Source organism: Oncorhynchus clarkii, chromosome 5 (genome assembly GCF_045791955.1).
Source record: "Oncorhynchus clarkii lewisi isolate Uvic-CL-2024 chromosome 5, UVic_Ocla_1.0, whole genome shotgun sequence".
NCBI classification, from domain to species: domain Eukaryota; kingdom Metazoa; phylum Chordata; class Actinopteri; order Salmoniformes; family Salmonidae; genus Oncorhynchus; species Oncorhynchus clarkii.
The window spans coordinates 44,054,054-44,074,539 of NC_092151.1; the positions used below are offsets into that span (position 1 = coordinate 44,054,054).

General features: G+C 43.3%; 1 protein-coding gene across 1 annotated transcript; it reads right to left on the reverse strand.

Annotated features, from left to right (window-relative positions):
* Positions 1–393: 393 nt before the first annotated feature.
* On the reverse strand, positions 394–20,305 carry LOC139408891 (proline-serine-threonine phosphatase-interacting protein 2-like). Its single transcript, XM_071153323.1, has 16 exons — positions 20,141–20,305; positions 19,103–19,203; positions 13,026–13,100; positions 12,149–12,183; positions 11,907–12,013; positions 11,573–11,635; positions 9,119–9,217; positions 7,859–7,904; positions 7,648–7,727; positions 6,672–6,770; positions 6,387–6,483; positions 6,052–6,136; positions 5,815–5,846; positions 5,581–5,649; positions 4,060–5,475; positions 394–467 (listed from the first exon to the last, which is right to left on the reverse strand). The coding sequence occupies exons 1-14, from the start codon at positions 20,171–20,173 to the stop codon at positions 5,588–5,590; spliced, it is 1,014 nt and encodes a 337-aa protein (XP_071009424.1). The 5' UTR covers positions 20,174–20,305; the 3' UTR covers positions 394–467; positions 4,060–5,475; positions 5,581–5,587.
* Between the last annotated feature and the right edge of the window lie 181 nt (positions 20,306–20,486).

Consider the following 20,486-nt stretch of genomic DNA (forward strand, 5'->3'; position numbering starts at 1 on the left):
CCCACACCCTCAATTCTCACTTACCTAACCTCCCTTTCTAAAACAAGCCATACAAAGCTGGTTGCAATTCCAGTTTCATCCTCCAGAAAACACAGGACAAATGTTACAACAAATATTACGGTTCAACTCAAATATACTAATTGACACAAATTTAACTGATTTATAGAAAAAAAGGAATGATCTTTGTTTATTATTTTATGAATAGGAAAGGTGGAGTTATTTCACATATGCAGCTAACAATTTTTTTTGCGCTATCCACAATTACAACCTACTGATTGCAGCATTACCGCAAAAAAATTAAGGAGTGGGTAGGGAACCTCCAAAAAGCATTCCTTACCCCAGTATACTTCAACTGGTGACCATCCGGGAGAATAAAGAGAAAGGAACGCTCTGTTTTTGCGTAAATCATATAGATTTATTGATGAAACAAACAAACAGTAGGCTTACATTTCGGCATGAATCGCCTTCTTCAGTGTCACGCCCTGACCATAGTTTACTTTGTATTTTCTATGTTTTGATTGGTCAGGGTGTGATCTGAGTGGGTATTCTATGTTTCATGTCTTGTTTGTCTATTTCTATGTTCAGCCTGATATGGTTCTCAGTCAGAGGCAGGTGTTCGTCATTGTCTCTGATTGGGAACCATATTTAGGTAGCCTGGGTTTCACTGTGTGTTTGTGGGTGATTGTTCCTGTCTATGTGTTTTTCACCAGATAGGCTGTTTAGGTTTTCGTTACGTTCTGTTTTGTAGTATTGTATTGGAGATTCGTGTTTCGTATTATTAATAAACATGGATCGTAAACCACACGCTGCATTTTGGTCCGACTCTCCTTCGTATGAAGACGAAACTCGTTACAGAATCACCCACCACCAACGGACCAAGCAGCGTGTCAACAGGCAGGAGCAGCGCGAGGAGAAGCGCAATAAGGATTTCTGGACATGGGAGGAAATCCTCGACGGGAGAGGACCCTGGGCTAAACCAGGGGAGTGTAGCCGCACTAAGGTGCAGCGGGAGAAGAAACAACAGGAACAGCCCAAGGAGGAGTACAGTATGGAGTATACTACTTGGGAGGAGATCGACAGGTGGGCGGCCGACCCAGGGAGAGTGCCGGAGCCCGCCTGGGATTCGCTGGAGCAGTGCGAGGAGGGTTACCGTAGAATGGAGGCGGTGAAAGCAGAGAGGCGCTGGTATGAGAAGGCAGCACGGCGACGCGGATGGAAGCCTGAGAGGCAGCCCCAAAAATTTCTTGGGGGGGGGCTAACAGGGAGTATGGCTATGCCAGGTAGGAGACCTGAGCAGACTCCCTGTGCTTACCGGGGGGCTAGAGAGACCGGACAGGCACCGTGTTATGCAGTGGTGCGCACGGTGTCTCCAGTGCGGGTGCATAGCCCGGTGCGGTATATTCCAGCTCCGCGTGTCTGCCGGGCTAGATTGAGCGTCGAGCCTAATGCCATGAAGCCGGCTCTACGCAGCTGGTCCCCAGTGCGTCTCCGTGGGCCGGCTTACATGGCACCTGCCTTGCGCTCGGTGTCTCCGGTTCGCCTGCATAGCCCAGTGCGGGCTATTCCACCTTGCCGCACTGGCAGGGCGACCGTGAGCATTCAACCAGGAAAGGTTGGGCAGGCTCGGTGCTCAAGAGCTCCAGTGCGCCTGCACGGTCCGGTTTTTCCAGTACCACCTCCACACCCCAGCCCTCCGGTAGCAGCTCCCCGCACCAGGCTTCCTGTGCGTGTCCTTGGCCCAGTACCACCAGTGCCAGTACCACGCATCAGGCCTACAGTGCGCCTCGCCTGTCCAGCGCTGTCGGAGCCCTCCTCCTCTCCAGCGCTGTCGGAGTCTCCCGCCTGTTTAGCGCTGTCAGAGCTTTCCGCCTCTACAGCGCTGCCGGAGTCTCCCGCCTGTTCAGAACTGCCAGTTAGCATAGAGCTGCCAGTTAGCATAGAGCTGCCAGTTAGCTTAGAGCTGCCAGTTAGCTTAGAGCTGCCAGTCTGCATGGAGCTGCCAGTCTGCATGGAGCTGCCAGTCTGCATGGAGCTGCCAGTCTGCAAGGAGCCGCCAGAGCTGCCAGTTAGCAAGGAGCAGCCAGGGCCGCCAGTTAGCATGGAGCAGCCAGGGCCGCCAGTCAGCATGGAGCAGCCAGGGCCGCCAGTCAGCATGGAGCAGCCAGGGCCGCCAGTCAGCATGGAGCAGCCAGTCAGCATGGAGCAGCCAGTCAGCATGGAGCAGCCAGAGCAGCCAGTCAGCATGGAGCAGCCAGTCAGCATGGAGCAGCCAGAGCTGCCAGTCAGCATGGAGCAGCCAGTCAGCATGGAGCAGCCAGAGCTGCCAGTCAGCATGGAGCAGCCAGTCAGCATGGAGCAGCCAGAGCTGCCAGTCAGCATGGAGCAGCCAGTCAGCATGGAGCAGACAGAGCTGCCAGTCGACCAGACTCTTCCAGATCTGCCAGTCGTCCAGACTCTTCCAGATCTGCCAGTCGTCCAGACTCTTCCAGATCTGCCAGTCGTCCAGACTCTTCCAGATCTGCCAGTCGTCCAGACTCTTCCAGATCTGCCAGTCGTCCAGACTCTTCCAGATCTGCCAGTCGTCCAGACTCTTCCAGATCTGCCAGTCGACCAGACTCTTCCAGATCTGCCAGTCGACCAGACTCTTCCAGATCTGCCAGTCGACCAGACTCTTCCAGATCTGCCAGTCGACCAGACTCTTCCAGATCTGCCAGTCGTCCAGACTCTTCCAGATCTGCCAGTCGTCCAGACTCTCTCAGATCTGCCAGTCGTCCAGATTCTCCCAGATCCGCCAGTCGACCAGATTCTCCCAGATCCGCCAGTCGACCAGATTCTCCCAGATCCGCCAGTCGACCAGATTCTCCCAGATCCGCCAGTCGACCAGATTCTCCCAGATCCGCCAGTCGACCAGATTCTCCCAGATCCGCCAGTCGACCAGATTCTCCCAGATCCGCCAGTCGACCAGATTCTCCCAGATCCGCCAGTCGACCAGATTCTCCCAGATCCGCCAGTCGACCAGATTCTCCCAGATCCGCCAGTCGACCAGATTCTCCCAGATCCGCCAGTCGACCAGATTCTCCCAGATCCGCCAGTCGACCAGATTCTCCCAGATCCGCCAGTCGACCAGATTCTCCCAGATCCGCCAGTCGACCAGATTCTCCCAGATCCGCCAGTCGACCAGATTCTCCCAGATCCGCCAGTCGACCAGATTCTCCCAGATCCGCCAGTCGACCAGATTCTCCCAGATCCGCCAGTCGACCAGATTCTCCCAGATCCGCCAGTCGACCACATTCTCCCAGATCCGCCAGTCGACCAGATTCTTCCAGATCTGCTAGTCGACCAGGATCTGCTGAAACCGCCAGCCAGCCAGGTTCTGGTAGTTTCTACTACCTGCCTGGGCTTCTTCTCAGTGCTGAGCTTCTTCTCAGTGCTGAGCTTCCTCTCAGTGCTGAGCTACCCATCTGTCCCGAGTTACCTCTGTCCCGAGCTGTCCCTCTGTCCCATGTTATCATTGTGGTGGGTAACCTATTTAGGGACGTTTAGGAGGGGGATTAAAACTGTCATGGAGTGGGGTCCACGTCCAGCGCCAGAGCCGCCACCGCGGACAGATGCCCACCCAGACCCTCCCCTATAGGTTCAGGTTTTGCGGCCGGAGTCCGCACCTTGGGGGGGGGGGTACTGTCACGCCCTGACCATAGTTTACTTTGTATTTTCTATGTTTTGATTGGTCAGGGTGTGATCTGAGTGGGTATTCTATGTTTCATGTCTTGTTTGTCTATTTCTATGTTCAGCCTGATATGGTTCTCAGTCAGAGGCAGGTGTTCGTCATTGTCTCTGATTGGGAACCATATTTAGGTAGCCTGGGTTTCACTGTGTGTTTGTGGGTGATTGTTCCTGTCTATGTGTTTTTTACCAGATAGGCTGTTTAGGTTTTCGTTACGTTCTGTTTTGTAGTATTGTATTGGAGATTCGTGTTTCGTATTATTAATAAACATGGATCGTAAACCACACGCTGCATTTTGGTCCGACTCTCCTTCGTATGAAGACGAAACTCGTTACATTCAGAGCCTTGAGCAGGAAATGTGTGGGAGGCACCTACTCTGTATGCCCTCGTAGGGGAGTGTCCCGCTCATCATGTCAATCAAACATGTCAATACTGTCAGTATAACAGTAGTAGCAGGTTATTCAAACAAGAGTATGATCATCATTCAAGATTCCTACACATACATTTGTGAATTTGTGAATTGAATTAAAGACCGAAATTGGCCAAAACGTCATAAGTATAAAAAATATTCCTGTTTCATTTGAAGGCCAAAATGTTGACTGCAGCCCCATACAGGTTACAAAATAGATGAGAAGAGATTTTCAATGTGCCAATTCCATGGCACATTGTTTATAAACGGATACAAAAAACAACGCTTGATTCAACGTTTTTCCAATTGAAATTACTGTACAAAATTCTTGCCACCAACAGAATGCTATGTCTATGGGGGCATACAACCATCTCAGCTCTGCAGAGTTTGCTGCGAAGAGACAGACTCATTAGATCACTTATTCTAGTATTGCCCCGGTGTAGCTTGTTTCTGGTCACCGGTTCAGAAATGGCAGAAAAATCTCAACATTTACCTAAAATTAACCCTACAAATAGCACTGTTGGGAGATTTGGAAAGCAATAGTAAATCTATCAACAACCTAATACTTTTTGCAAAAATATTAATCTTTAACTTACAATCTGTAGATACTATGCGATTAAAAAGGTTCAGAATTTATGTGAAACATCACAGCACAGTTGAAAAATATACGGCACATGGAAATCATAAGAGGGGAATTTAAGGAAATAGGTGAGATGGACTGAGAGTAGCTGAGGGGTGGGTTTAAAAGCTCATGTTTAAAAGCTCATGTTCTATAATAGTTGACTAAAAACACAATACGTAATGTATAGCGTATGCGTTTGGGTACCTTCTATCTGAATGTGATGTTTGTCAACTATGTAACCACCGTAAAGAAAAGAAAGAGAGATGTGCCATGTAAGAAAGATGTGTGTACAGTAGATGTACATCTAAGCTTTATTCTGGTCCAATTATTTTGGTCCTCCGAAGAGGGGAGGTGGTGGATGGGCCAATAAAAAAATAATAATAATAATAACAAATAGTTGTGGTGATTACTTTTATTTTTGCTTTAACAATATTTCCTGGTTTAGACTGTACAAAAACTAAATATATTACCAATTGACATATATTGTATATGAGCTATGACACTTAACCTTACTGTTTATAACACAGCTATAAAACCACAATGATGATGACATAATCAAAACATGCTGTTCTAACATCAGCGTTGGTGGTGTTTCTGAATTAGTTTGTCAAGGTGTCACTGTTGAATGCACAAAGCACAAAGTCCACTCTTTACATCCATCACTGAAGGGATCCACACTCAGCATTCCACCAGGCAGTCGATATCAATACCCATAGATAACTGGAAATTAAACAAATAAAACCATGGATTTAGGTGGGCTCAAACTTATTGTGATGACAATGGTCATTTGACTGAAGCTGTAATACTGAAGAATACACGACTTACCCGTGTGCTAGTATTGTATAACACTGTAGGCTCGATCTGGATCTAATGCAGTTGAGTTGATCAAATCACCTACAGCAGAGGAAGTCAAAACACAAATAAATAAACAAACAGGCAGCGGCAGGTCATTCAATGGAAAACAAAGAACAGTTTATTCATATTTTCAAGGATGGATTACATCTGACAACTTTGTCATAATATCGGAATGTCTCAGTCGTTTTTTAACATATACCTCACCTCCAGTGTTGGTTGGATTAGGCAGTGGTCTCCTGATGTTCACAAAACAGACAAAATAGAAATCGACATGACATGATGAGAATTACGATAAAAAAATAATCTTTTTTTGGTAAGGGGAAAATCATCATCTGTTGTGCGTGTTGTTCCCCTTTCAACATATTATTGGTTTGCCCCCCCCCCCCCCCCCCCCCCCCCCCAAAAAAAAACAACAACATTTATTGATAAAATCACACTCACCTGGTGATAGATGGAGTCATTTGGGTGACTGATGGTGCTACGGGGACCCTCTGACTGCCGTAGAAGTTATCATACAGAATAGGAGCTGAGAAGTGAGGACCGAGCAGGTCAGGGGGTGAGTAGTGAGTACAACTACAATAAACAACTAGACTGTCAAGGAGGGGGGCCCGGACACGAATAACAAGGCTAATGCCTACATAAAAGTATCAAGGATGACACACACAAAAAAAGTCAGATTTTCATTGTAGCCCTTAAGATGACCTATAATGTATTGTAATGTGCCTGTTGTTTTCTTTGGATGACAAAGCGGACCCGTGAAGAGTGAGGAACTGTACCTGGTGGTTTATCCCCAGTCCGTCTGAGGTTCACAAAGTGTTCAATGTCCTCCTGTATGTCGCAATGTTCAAGAGACTTCCTCACTTCCTCATATAGCTGAACACACAGACAAACAAGTTAGAAACAAGCAATATGGAAGGTCCCTTACAGCCACAATCCTTCACGCTATTCTTTGCGTATCATTTACAACAACAAAAAATGAACATTGACTACCAGTAAGTAACTACTGCAGATTGCACCTTGATGAGTCCCTAGGAAATAAAGCATTTGAAGTGTGACTTTACCTCATCGCTGGTGACACACTGCTGGGAGAGCTGGTTGAGATGAGTCCACACCATGTTCCTTAGAGTGTTAATCCTCTCAACTTCCTGCTTCTCAAATACCTGGATGTAACAGAGCACTAAATGGTATACGGTGCGTTCAAAAAGTATTCATTTTTGTTGTTTTGTTGTTACAGCTTGAATTCAAGATGGAATAAATATCAGTTTTTTTTTCTTCTCACCAATCTACACACAACACCCCTAACGACAAAGTGTAAACATGTTTTTACAAATGTCAGCAAATTTAGTGAAAATAAAATACACAAAAAACGCGCTTACATCAGTATTTACAATCCTGAGACAATACTTGGTAGAAGCACCTTTGGCAGCGATTACAGCAGTGTGAGTCTCTAAGAGCTTTCCACACCAGGATTGTTTGACATTTGCCCAAAAAGTGAATTGCATTGCCACATTTTTTTTTTGCAGTATTACTTTAGGTGCCCTGTTATAAAGAGGATACATGTTTTGGAAACGTTTTATTCTGTACAGCAGGGTTTCCTAAACTCGGTCCTCGGGACTCCAAGGGGTTGTACGTTTTGATTTTTGTCCTAGCACTATACAGCTGATTCAAATAATCAACTAATCATTAAGCGTTGATAATTTGAATCAGCTGTGTAGAAAAACTGTGTAAAAAAACAAAATGTGCACCCCTTGAGGTCCCGAGGACCGAGTTTAGGAAACACTGCTGTACAGGCTTCCTTCTTTTCCCTCAGTCAATTAGGTTAGTATTGTGGAGTAACTACAATGTTGTTGATCCATCCTCTGTTTTTTTCCTATCACAGTCAATAAACTCTGTAACGGTTGCCATTGGCCTCATGGCGAAATCCCGGAGCGGTTTCCTTCTTGTCCGGCACAGTACAAATATTACAAATAATGTACAAGTAATACAGTATTCAACTAACAAACCAACAAAAATACTCTGATGCTTTCTGGCCCTTACCTCGCATGCTTTGACATGCTCCTTCTGCCAGTCCTCCCTGATTCTTCCCAGCGCAGTCACATTCTGCATGTATAGCCTGTCTGGGATTCCAATCAGAGAACATACATCTTTGGAGACCATACTATCAGCACATAACCCTAGATGATGATTTGTGGTTTCCCCTGTTTATGGTGGACAAGAGTCAAAAGGGATAATAGGTTGTCATTCTTACCAGCTACCTCTGCATTCATTTTTGCTTGATTTGTTCTTGCAAATAGCTGAAAGATGACAAAGAAAAACACTGAGGACATATTCGGTACTTTGTGTAACCCTTCCTTGTGTTCAGGTCGTTACTTTAGTTATTTTTTTTGTTTTAAGTATACAGTAAAAATATGTCGTCATATTGGAAAAGGTTCACTTCAGAAACGGTGTACAAGCTAGATAGCCGTGTTCTTCCTGTGGTCAGTGTAGGCCTAATTCTTGCGGTCTAATTCCTGTGGTCAAAATAGGCAGATTCTCATGGCTCACTCAGCTCATTTAGTGTCGCCAGCATTTTTGTTTCTTTTTAAAGCCCCCAAGCAGTCTTTTTAATGACATGTTTAAATCATCACTGCATGTCTAATAAATCATTGTGTGTGTTTATTTCACGAAAATAAACACAAAATATGCTTTTTTTTTAAAAATCATTTATTTCCCTGAGCCTCCTTTTGCCATTGAAATGCTCAGTCTGATTGTGTGGGCGTGTCGATACAAATGTGAACACAGTATATTGACATACACAGCACTGTTTGGAGGACTCTAGACTAGAGCCTACCCCACTTATCCCTTCAAAGTAGCAGGATACATGTAAGGGATAATTAATGTGGGGCTATTCGTTCTATGGAGAATAATGAATGACGAATCCCATTAAACAATGCCAATACGTTTTTTTTTTTATTCGACTTTTGCTTTCAAAAGCAGTCCAAACATAGAACATGTAAGAATGAAATATAGCCATTGAATTCTACCGTGTTGATATACCGTGCATTAGAAGGGAAATAATGCACGGTCTAGAATGCCCTTCAAGCCAATCACAAACGAGTATTCAACAATGCATTGGTGTAAATGCAAATGAAAGATGACTGCTCATTGGTCAGAATAATCAGATCAGATTGGGATGACATGCTGTGGGACAAAAATACCATCCCACTTGAACAGGCTGAAATTTCAAGTGTTTTTTTTTTTCAAAAAGCACTAAAAGAGCATTATCATTATTTTCACAAATTCAGAGTGTTTCGACCCAATTGTGTTGAAATATTGTTTATAAAAAAAAACAGGAAAACCACAATTTTGACTGCACTGTCACGTTCGTGTTAAAAAAAAAAAAACATTCAGTGAATAAGTTATGGAGATGGGGGAGATAGAGGAGAAGGACATAGAATGGAAAGTGGTGCAGTCAGGGTTTGAAACTTTGCCTCCGGGACAATGTGTGGTCCGTTTCTCTGAAGCTTACCTTTTCCTGCTGCTTGGCGTTACTGGTGCTTGCATTTCGGTTCATGTTCTGTTCTGCTTCCTCTTTGTCTCGACACTTTTGCTCATATGTCTTCTTTGACTTTGGTTAACGACATGGAATAACAGGGGAAGTGGGGTTACACGTCTGAATGTGTGAAAACGCTTTACTGACTATGCTATTCTTCACTGAATGACTGACAACAGGAAAGTCTCTAAAACATTGACATTTGTTTGAAGACAACTACCACAGTCAATTGCTGCTACCATAGGACAAAAAAATAACTGAGGTCTGATATGATGGTGTTAAAGACCTTGAGTGCTGAAGTCTCACAAACCATAGAACCCATTAAACAACCTGTGTTCATACCGCAGCAATATCCCCCACCACCAAGCAGAGAACAGGATAACATGACAGCGCATTATAAAGCACAAGGCCCCCCCGCAGCAGCACTGGCCAGCTCGTGGTCTAGGACGGATGGGAGAAACTGTCCAGTTACATCAACAGTGATATGAACCACAGGTAAAGTATCCATCAGAGCAGATCAGAGTAGTACTGCCAGCACTGCTACAGATGTGGGAGCAGCGACCACTTCCTGGCAGGCTGTCGGTTTAGAAGAAACAAGGCCAACCAAAGAGGTTCCTTTAAAACGAAGACAGGTTGCCCCTGTGGAACAAGGAGTAATTAGTCACACAGACACGTCCCAACACTGTACAACCTGTGGCATGAGAGAAAAGGGCCATGCACTGCAACAGTGCCCATCCTGTAAGAAAACACTCTACTGTTCGAGACAACGGCAAAATGAACTCTGGGCTGAACACCGGAAAAACTGCACACAGAGACGAATGGTGAAAGACTACGTGCATGACCTGATAGCACAGGGTTGGGTGGAGAAGTCCAACTTTCCTTACTCTTCCCCAGTCGTATGTGTAAGGAAAAAGGACGGTAGCTTACAACTGTGCATAGACTACAGGGAGCTGAACAGGAAGACTCACCCTGACCGCCAGCCAATACCCAGAGTACAGGATATCATGGACAGCCTTGGAGGACATTCCTGATTTTCACTCTTGGATCAGGGAAAAGCATATCACCAAGGGTTCATTGCAAAGGAAAGCAAGCCCATGACAGCCTTTGTGAGCCCCTGGGGACTGTATGAGTGGGTTCGGATTCCGTTTGGACTCATGAATGCACCCGCAGCCTTCCAGCGCTGTATGGAGGAATGTTTGGATGGCTTGACAGATGAGATCTGTATCCTGTATCTGGACGACAACCTCGTCTTCAGCAAGACCTTTGAGAACCATATCGACATCCTTAGAAAAGTACTACAGAGACTAAGAGTTTATGGGATAAAGCTGAAGCCCAGAAAGTGTGAGATATTCGCAGCGGAGGGATCGCTCTTTAGGGAGAATAGTGTCTGCCCGAGGGAAGCAAAATCAATTCAGCTGATACTGCAGCAGTCAGAGCTCTGAAGGACAAAACACCAAGTACACGAGAAGAGCTCAGAGGAACCATGGGGTTGCTGAGCTACTATAGGCAATGCATCAAAGACTTCTCACGCATTGCTAGCCCCCTCTACAACCTGCTCACAATGTCTCCTGAAGAAGTTACAGGTACACACAACAAAGCAAAGAAATGGCAGGCAAAGGGGGAAACAAGAGGATTGCCCTCTCACAAATCAATGACGTGGACTGATACGCATCAACAAATAATGGAGCAGCTGATAGACCGCTTGTGCTCGGTTTCCCAGACTTCTCAAAGCCGTTTATCATTCACACAGATGCATCAGACAAAGGTTTAGGAGCTGTGTTGTATCCGAAACAAGACACAAAAAAACGGTGTATGATAGCCTATGCATCTCGGACCTTGACTGCACCTGAGAAAAACTACCATTTCCACTCAGGAAAATGTGAGTTTCTAGCCCTGTACTGGTCAATCACAGTAGAGTTCTGCGATTACTTATACTGTGCACCAACCTTCACAGCCTACAGTGACAACACTCCCCTTACCTACGTCTTGTCGACCACCAAGCTGGAACGCAACGGAGTGCGGATGGGTTGCAGAACTCGCCAAGACCAATTGTGCGTCGCCCCACAGACCTCCCGGTCGCAGACAGTTACGACAGAGCCTGGGCGCGAACCCAGAGTCTCTGGTGGCACAGCTGGCGCTGCAGTACAGCGCCCTTAACCACTGTGCCACCCGGGATGCCAAAATATACTAACTTATAATAACTTCCCCTTCATTCGAGGTGCCTCAGTACATATAATGTAACTTCCTATTTATTTGAGAGGTTCCCCCCCTTATTCACTTCTCATTGCTGTTGAGGAAGGATGACTTATATTACAATAGTCTGTTTCACATTTTGGTAACATGATGACTGAAACTAGACATGACTTTAGATGACAGAATGGATGATAACTGGTGGCTTGACTAATAATATAGGAAAGTTCTCCAGCTTACCTCCATAGTTTTCTTGAACTGAGTGGCCCTCTGTTTGTGTAGGGCATCCATCTGTTGTTCAACCTGCGAAGAAGAAGTGTCAAAGATATTATATTCTACCTAAGACGATAGAGATGATAAATCCCTGATTTGCAATTACAGTGCGCATTGTCACATCCATGCAGGACAATTTGATGTTATCAGTTATAAGTGGTTGATCACTATAAACGCATTCACTATTAAGCAGAGTGCACTGTATTAGCAATGCATTATTAGGTCTATAAGTAACTAAAGATGTTTTAAATTTCCTACATTTATTTCAGGGGTTTACGTAGTTGATAGAATGCAATGGTACCTTTTTCCTTGCCTCTTTCTGTCTCTCCCTGAAGTCCTCAAGTTTTTTTGCCTCATCCCTCATTGTTTGTGCCAGTTGTAGGTGTGACAAACTCACATGTTCAGTCTCTATGTTGTAAAAGAGGGTTTGAGTGAATTAGTAAATTGTGTGGATGACACAACACACATCACGTGGAAATACCAACTCATAGCACAGTCATCATCATATATCATCAGGCACATTGTTGTGACTGCAACACTTACGCAGTTTGAACACATCCAGCGATCTCTTCAGTGTGCTAAACAAACACACAAATGATGTAAAATGATGAAATGGAATTTATGCAAAACAACCTGACCTCACATAACAAAGAATAATTAAGAATGAAGAGAATGAGCTGTATGATTAATTAACCCCCCCCCCCCCCTCCCCACCTTACCGGAAAAGGCCTTAACCACAAAACCATTTGAAGCATGTGACCAAGCTGAAACAGGATGGACACTCAAACCACTGACAGAATCCTTCTCGACAGAAAAAGGCCCCAACAGTAATTAAATCGTGTAACACAAATGCACTAATAACGCTCATGCGTGTAGTGCTGCATGGTCAATGAGCCGTTGAAGCATGCAAACCATCATACAACGCGCCAAAAAAAATGGGTTTCGTCAACTTCAGACAGTGCTATCAATGGGCAGATCCACAGCCTTCTAGTGTGCCATCTGAAGGTTACATGCCAGGCAATATCAACAACCCACATATAACAACAACAAAACAAAAAAAGTTTTTGCGTCGTCATTATCGGGTATTGTCTATAGCCTAACGAGGAAAAAAACTATTTCATCCATTTTTAGAATAAGGCTTTAATGTGGAAAAAGGCGTCTGAAAACCTTTCTGAATTCACTGCAAGTTTGCATTTACTTGTCTTGTTTGAGACAGATTGGCACCAGGGTAATAAGAAGGCTATTAAACATGTTATGTGATGGCTTTTAAGGGCTTTCAACAAAGCCCATTACAAGGGCATCTCTACCTTCAATAGCAGGCCTTTCAAATGATTTCTGTATACATTTTTACAGTGTCTGACTGATGGCAAGCAATATCGACTACAGCATGGATAACATCGGCAACAACAGACGGACTTACTTCATCTCATTGCACCCACACACCTTCTTGGAGAGACCCAGTAGCTCTTTGGCATACTTCTCCTCTATGGATGCTCTGAAAGATGACCAAACACATCTCTTCAGAGGTGCATTCAACAAGGTAAACAGTTCACAAATGTTATCTACAACATGTGCATGAGAGAAGATTTGGCTATAGTGTGAAGATTTGCACCACCGAAGGGTCCTAGTGTCCATGAGATAAAGAAAATTCAAATATAGGCAACTTTCACCATAACTGCTTTAACTTTTTTCTATTTTTTTCTACATATGACTGCAATATATTTGCAAAACCACACTTTCTATCTTTCAATATGATATATATATATATATATATTTTTTTGTGTCAGTGTAAATAACGGCGGGTCCGGGAGCCGCTACCGGCTCCCCTGCCTCAGCCGGCTCCTCGGGCTTTCATGCCTCAGCCGGATCGCCAGGCTCCCCTGCCTCAGCCGGTCTGGCAGGTTCCCGCGCCCCAGCCGGCTCAACTATACTCCCTCTCCGGCCTCTAGGTCGTCAGGCTGCTGATTATCCCGCACACCTGTCAACATCGTCAAGCGCACCAGCGTGACACTCACTTAGACTCCATCACCTCTTTGATTATCTTCCCTATATCTGTCACAACCCTTTGGTTCTTTCCTCGGGTGTTATTGACTCTGTTTCATGTGTTGTTTGTGTTTCGTGTTAATTGTTTTGCTTGTTTATTTATTAAAACACTCACTCCCTGTACTTGCTTCCCGACTCTCAGCGCATTCGTTACAGAGAGAATCAAATCAAACATAGAAATGATTCATAATATGAACTTTGGTGAACTATGCTGTATCAGTTGGCCAGGAAAGGTGTCTATTTAGATTAGGGGGAAATTCTCCCCCTTCAAATCGTGTGGTGTATTACACAGTAACTAGGTGCTATCTGGAACCTTAAAGGGTTCTTTGGCTATCCCCATAGGAGAACCCTTTGTGGTTGCAGGTAGAACCCTTCTCTACAGAGGGTTCCACCTGGAACCCCAAATAGTTCTACTTGGAACCACTTCGTCTCGGGCCTAACAACACCCGTGCCATTATATCCTCCAAACGCCGGCTTCTCGGGCATCATCACTTAAATGACTTCCTTATCTTACTTCTGTGTCGTGGAACGAATACTCAATGCCCTTTGAAAAGGTCAGCCCACAACAACACATTGCTGATATTCGGTGAAAACAAACAGACAACAACAAGAACGACATGGCAGCAGAGCCTGTGGGTGCTGTCACCTATAACAGAACCATAGCATTCATAGTCTCTTTTCCAGAGCATATTCTCTGTAGTACACTGTTAACAAAATAGAGAGACTCAAAAACACAATTAAAAAAAACAAATAAAAAAAAACATGAAAAGTAGTGCACCTATGCTGATATCTGGTGTTCGGAGGGTGTTTGAACGTAGACCCAAGTGTTATGATACACTGATTGTGTTTAAAAACGGAAGTACTCTGAAGTGGTTCTTTAATCTGAGTAATTGTGCTTTAAGTGAGTGTTGAAAAAACCCTTTTTGATGTTTCAGTGCATGTAAAAGGCAGCATCAACACATCAAAAGTATGTTTTGGCAGACTGTCTCGCATCCAATCTGATGGTTTTAAATTGCAAATGGTTTATAGCATAAATATTGATTGATGATGATTTTCAGTCAATATTTGATTGATGATGATGTTTAGTAAATATTTTAATCAACATTTTAAAGAAGACACTGGGAATTGAATACCTATTCTAGGATAGACCGTGGCACTAATTATGGGCTACATTTGCCAGGACCCATTGTAAGATGATGATAAATATTGTTACAATCAAAATGTTTAGGGCAATCTAAGTTATAGCAGATGTACCATGAGGTAAAGTGTAAAATGGTCCTTCATCACTGGTATTCATGTGAGGTGGATGTGAACCCGGGTCCTGCTTGTCAAAACACTGCCTTAATGCTCTCAGCCAATCTTCAGGACTAAATGGTTGTGCTGAACCACCCTTGTTATACTGAGCACATGTGGCCCGATTCAGACTTGAGATAAGTAGACCTAGCATGGACTCAATAAAACATGGATTCAAGTAATGTTAAATCAACTTATCTCAAGTCTGAATAGGGCCTAAGGAGATTTTTGGGGAGGCGAAATTCCATCGTTATTATGGAGTGAAAGTTGGAAAGGCAGAAGAAGGAATTGAACCCCCGAACCTCCAATTTCTTTGGAATTTTACCCACTCAACCACACAGTCACGTATCGTGTGATGAATTTGGGCCCCCTATTTAAAGGCAAAGGTTTAGATTAAAGGCAAAATGTGAACTTCAAACGGTCACAACCATGATCTGTTTCACCTGTCGTGTGCTTGTCTTCACCCCCCCACCGGGTGTCGCCCATTTTCCCCTGTGCTTTCTGTTTGTCTGTTGCCAGTTCGTCTTGTCTCGTCCAGCCTACCAGCGTGTTTTGTCACGTACTCCTGTTCTCTCTAGTCCCTGTTTTCTAGTTCTTCCGGTTTTGATCATTCTGCCTGCCCTGACCCCGCCTGCCGTTCTGTACCTTACTGACTCTGCCCTGGTTTACTGACCTCTGCCTACCCTGAGCCTGCCTGCTGTTCTGTACCTTACTGACTCTGCCCTGGATTACTGACCTCAGCCTGCCCTTGACCTGTAGCTTGCCTGCCATCTGTTTTGTTATTAAACATCTGTGATTTGAACTCTCTGCATATGGGTCTTATCCTGAGACCTGATACAAACATTGTGCTGCCGTACTGTTCAGAAATCCCCCAAGTCTGAGGCATGGAGTTGGAGAGGGGGCATTCGTGGAAGGTGCCCCCTCCAGCGAACTCTATGGTCGAGTAAAAAAACTGCCACGTTTGTTGGTCCTTCACGAACTCAGGTGAAAGCACACCAGACGCTCAGATTAAACTCTCCAAAACAATCCAAGGAAGGATGTGTCAATGAAAATGTGAGTACAAAATGTTTTCACGTTAAGGAAGGAAACATAAAAGGAATTCACTCAAGGAGAACATGGGTTTTGTGTAGAATATCAGCCACTAATGCTTAATAGTCAAAGTCGAACAGCAATTTTGATGAGTTTTCATGATGCCACATGTCATTGTTTGCAGTTTTGCACCTTTCGTGCACTTGTTTTAAATTACGGCAGGCTTTTCAGTTAATACTGCTGGCTTGTTTGCCTGGTAACTTTATGAGCTTTATCTATTATTTGATGTATGACTCACATGTTATACGCTACAGTAAATAGCCACTGCAAATGTAGCCTGCTCTAGCATTGGCCTACCCCATTCATGGATGCTAACTGCTTTAGCGCCTATTGACGATCCTTACCAAAGCCAGCGAAGACAAGACTCACAAACTCATGCCAACTGAATTGTCAGCTGTCAATCATATCATCATCTAAACTCTACTGTCATTCCATCCACTGAACATAAAGACTCAGGTCTGAGACATTAACATAATGGATGACTTGAGCCCTGGCCTGAAGTTTTGTACAAGGTTTGTTTAAGTGCTAATGCTCACATAAGCAGTCCTTGCATGTCTTTTCCCCCCATTGATATTCAATATAATTCTACATTTCTGTTACTTTTGAAGAATATTAATACGATAAATAGCTTAGAGATCTTTGAACTTTCTTTATGAATATAAAAATATGAAAGACCTGTTCAAGTTGTCATTTGATCACTTGCAAAGAAAAATAACGCCTTTGAAGCTTCAGAATCATGTGTTGAAAAAGCAATTTTGTACAAATGAATTATCGTTCTGGACAAACGTATTCATTTGTTCTTTCACAAAACAATCTTGTGTCCTATGTTAAAGCGTCATGTGCATTTTAACTTTTGGGATTACTGTAGAGTTTGTCAACATGCCATATAAGAGCAGTGAATATACACTAAGAAAAGGGATACCCATTTACAGCATTTGGAAACTATTTCTGCACTAGACAGTAGGCTTAGGCAGTATATATCGTATATACCGTATACTGAGGTATTTGGAAATAGCCATTGGATTGTTTTTCAATACCATTGAAACTATTTATTTGAAGTTTTTCAATACATTTGTATATTTTAAAGTTTTTACCGGAGAAAAGTAGGCTAGCTACACCGAGAAAACTATTGGAGAAAAGTAGCTACACATCAGTCAGAGCTAGGGTGACCACATGTCCCGGATTGTGCGGGACAGTCCTGCATGTTGTCCCTTTGTCCTGCAACCAAACAATGATGTGCCACATTTGATCAACAAATGAAAATACCACTAATCTAAATGAGATAGATTTGTTCCGTATTTCATTCAGACTTCCTACCAATTCGATGAGAATTGACATTCCAACCTCTCTTTTGTGGTCACTTTGCGCTTATGACATGATATTACATCATGAGGATGTGGTGCTGGTGACAAATACTTCTCCAATCATTGATGAGATCTGATATTTACATAGGCCAGTGTCCTATCGTCAACAAATCACATTTGTCAAATCCTTTTAGGCTAAATTCCAGCTAAACTTCGAGAGGACAGTTAATTACCGGTACTTACAAAAAGTGTGCGTCTGACGAAAAGCTACAAAAGTAAGTAAAAAGACGTATTAGACTGAAGAATAAGATAATTTCGTCAAACTCTCAATGCTAATTCAACATATTTGCTGCTACTTTACTCAAGCCCGTTTTAAAAGTATCCCTAACTAAGACCAACCAGAAATGTTTCCTTGGCCACATATTCCCAGATTGTCATAAAACAGCCACAGTCTCTCATTTCTGGATCACAACATTTTGTGGGAGGCTTGCTCGTTGCAGCGGGAGGGAGATTTTTGTGTGTGTGAAAAACATATTCAGGTGTAGGCTACACTATACTGCAAATGTCCCACTAAATTATCCCGTTGTCCCGCATTAGGGTATTTTAAATGTGGTCACCCTAGTCAGAGCGCTGTCTGCTGACAGAAAGCCCGTTTGTGAATTCTCATCCGAGTGGAAAGTGCAACTGAAGCACAAAATTAGTCTGATGCCGAGCAGAAATGACAAGAAGCATTCTAGATCTTCGTTTATAAAACGCAGCAAGATATTTCTTATGAGTAACAAAAAAAAATCCTGCGTGAAATATGCAGAATTTTGCATTAACACGACCCCTAATTTATAGTGTTCGCTTTCTTCCTTGTTTGAGAAGTCAAAGCCCTTTGGGTGAGTTATCTGTACAGCTCACACTGCTCGATTTCCTTGCGTTTTTTCTCCTCTCCGTTCTTGGCCTGTCTGCTCTGAGCAGGGTACAGTGTGTACACATGCTGCTTCAGAGTCAGTACTGTTCTTCCTTCAGACAAGCATGTGTCAAAAGTTTGTTCATTTGCACAATGTCTCTCGTTCACATTCGCTTGTAAATGTCCAAACTCACCAAAAAAATACCTTACCTATATATTGATAACTTTATGAGTTGGATTGACTATCTTTGCAATTTATTTATTTTCGTTTTCGTTGTGCTTGTTAGCATATTTAGCTATCAGCCTCCAAGGAAAATCGCAATTACTTGTGCTAATTTTGTTAGCATTCTGGTACTAGACGCTCAATGAGCTTTTTTTCATTTTTGACTCCACTTACTAAGCCAGTAATACTCTAAATCCCAGAATGAGCGAAGGACTGTATAACGTTATGAATATCTGGATACCGCACAACCCTACTAGACAGGATTTGAAACACCACAATAGTGTTTTAGAAGATTTAGAGAGAGGAAACGACACCAAAAGAGAAGTAATCTAATTCTTCACCACATAGGACTCGAAATGCCATAGTTTCAAACTTTTCCGGGTTAGTGCTCCCAGGCTATGGCAAGGTGTTGCACAACTCTTGATTATGTGGTGCTACAACACGCCACGTCATATTCCATAACCCCTCAGGATGAATGTGTCAGTACCCTCACAACCATATGTTTCAATAGCAGCAAAGTTAAGATTTTCTTTAAGGTGGTGCCAGTTCAGTTGGGCACTAGTTAGTGTTGCAAAGCACTTCATTTTTAACAGTGTAATCTGAGGATTCAATGCATGGTTTCTATATCTATATCTTACATGGCTTCTCACCTGGCTTTCATGAAGTCTTCTATCTCCTTGCATGTCTTCTTGCCATTGTTGAGGTGCTGGATGATACTGTCATAACCCCCAGTGCCGGTGAAATCCCTGTTCTGGCAATTTTGGGAATGTGGAAAAGCAATACGCAATCACGGCACACCATGGAGTGCCTCTCACACCCTCCCAGTAGTGGTCATTCGAACCCCTATACACCTCACTGCATTGCCATTTAACAGTCTATCAAGAAGGAAACAACTCCATTCCAAAAATTCAGAGAGAAGACCCCCCAAGTGCTCCAACCAAAATGATCCATAATGTAAAAGATTCCCAATGGGCTACATACAGCACACGATACATCAAACAATGGAAACAATAAAGAAAACAGTAATGAAGCAATTTATTATTTAGTATTTTGTGAGCATGAATAAATTGGTGTTTTTTTGTGTGCTAAACTGCAGTTGAAGTTACCTCTAATGTCTATGTCTATGTATGTCTGCATGAGAGAATGGCATAATCATTTTAACCACATGTGATTTGAGAGGTACAGTAGGCCTACAGATGTAGAAGGATTCAATTTGAGCCAGTTCGCTACAGCAGGAAAATAATCCTGCAGCAACAGTAAATGTGAATTATTATGTGGATTGCAATTAATGGATGTTTTTGTCAGTTTACAGTTTACGTATGGTAAAATCAAATGAGATGAAATGACCAACTACATAGGACTTTTTAAACCTCAAATACATTACAAGTTTTACATTTCCTGCATTGATATAGCCTACACTGTATGGGGTATACTCCTAAACCCTGCCATTCTGATTTGCATCTAGACATTACAAGGTTTTCAAAAGGACCAGAACCAAATCCATGCGGTATGTAATATTCTAAAAAAGTCAAATTACTTAACAAATAGACATAGCTAGACCTGTTCTATTATTGTGTAGGCGTATGTTGTGTTTACACCCTTATAAATGAAAGAACACATTTGCATAACTTGAAAATCATATTTAGATCTCTAAAAACAAATAGCTCTGCAATCACATTTGTACTCACCCAAAAGCAATCCTTAAAGTGAAGTTCTCTCATTGTAGACAAGAATAACGGCAGTAGAACTCTTCAAATTCCGCAGCTTGCTACCGTGTGAGTGAATGACGAACTTCTCAATGGAGGGTGCGTTCACGACTCCACTCATACCGCAACGGAGCACTAAACTCCTTCTCTGGGTCCTAACGACCGAGGAGAGGCTCCCACCGACCTACGAGCAAGATAGATTCTGTTGGATTTGGTGCCACTTGGTGGTCACAAGCAGATGAGCAGGAGAAGGAAGGACCTCTGAGTCTGCCAATTCATATATTATATTGCCTCTTGGTTCCTCTTTTATCTGTATTTATACCATTCT

Bases quoted from the DNA above. Each gene is read 5' to 3' on its own strand.
- LOC139408891 (XM_071153323.1), bottom strand. From the start codon at position 20,173: ATGAGAGAACTTCACTTTAAGGATTGCTTTTGG. The intron at 11,636-11,906 runs GTACCATTGCAT...TCTTCTTCGCAG, and splicing joins AGAAAGAGGCAAGGAAAAAG to GTTGAACAACAGATGGATGC. The intron at 5,650-5,814 runs GTGAGGTATATG...CCTCTGCTGTAG, and splicing joins TAATCCAACCAACACTGGAG to GTGATTTGATCAACTCAACT.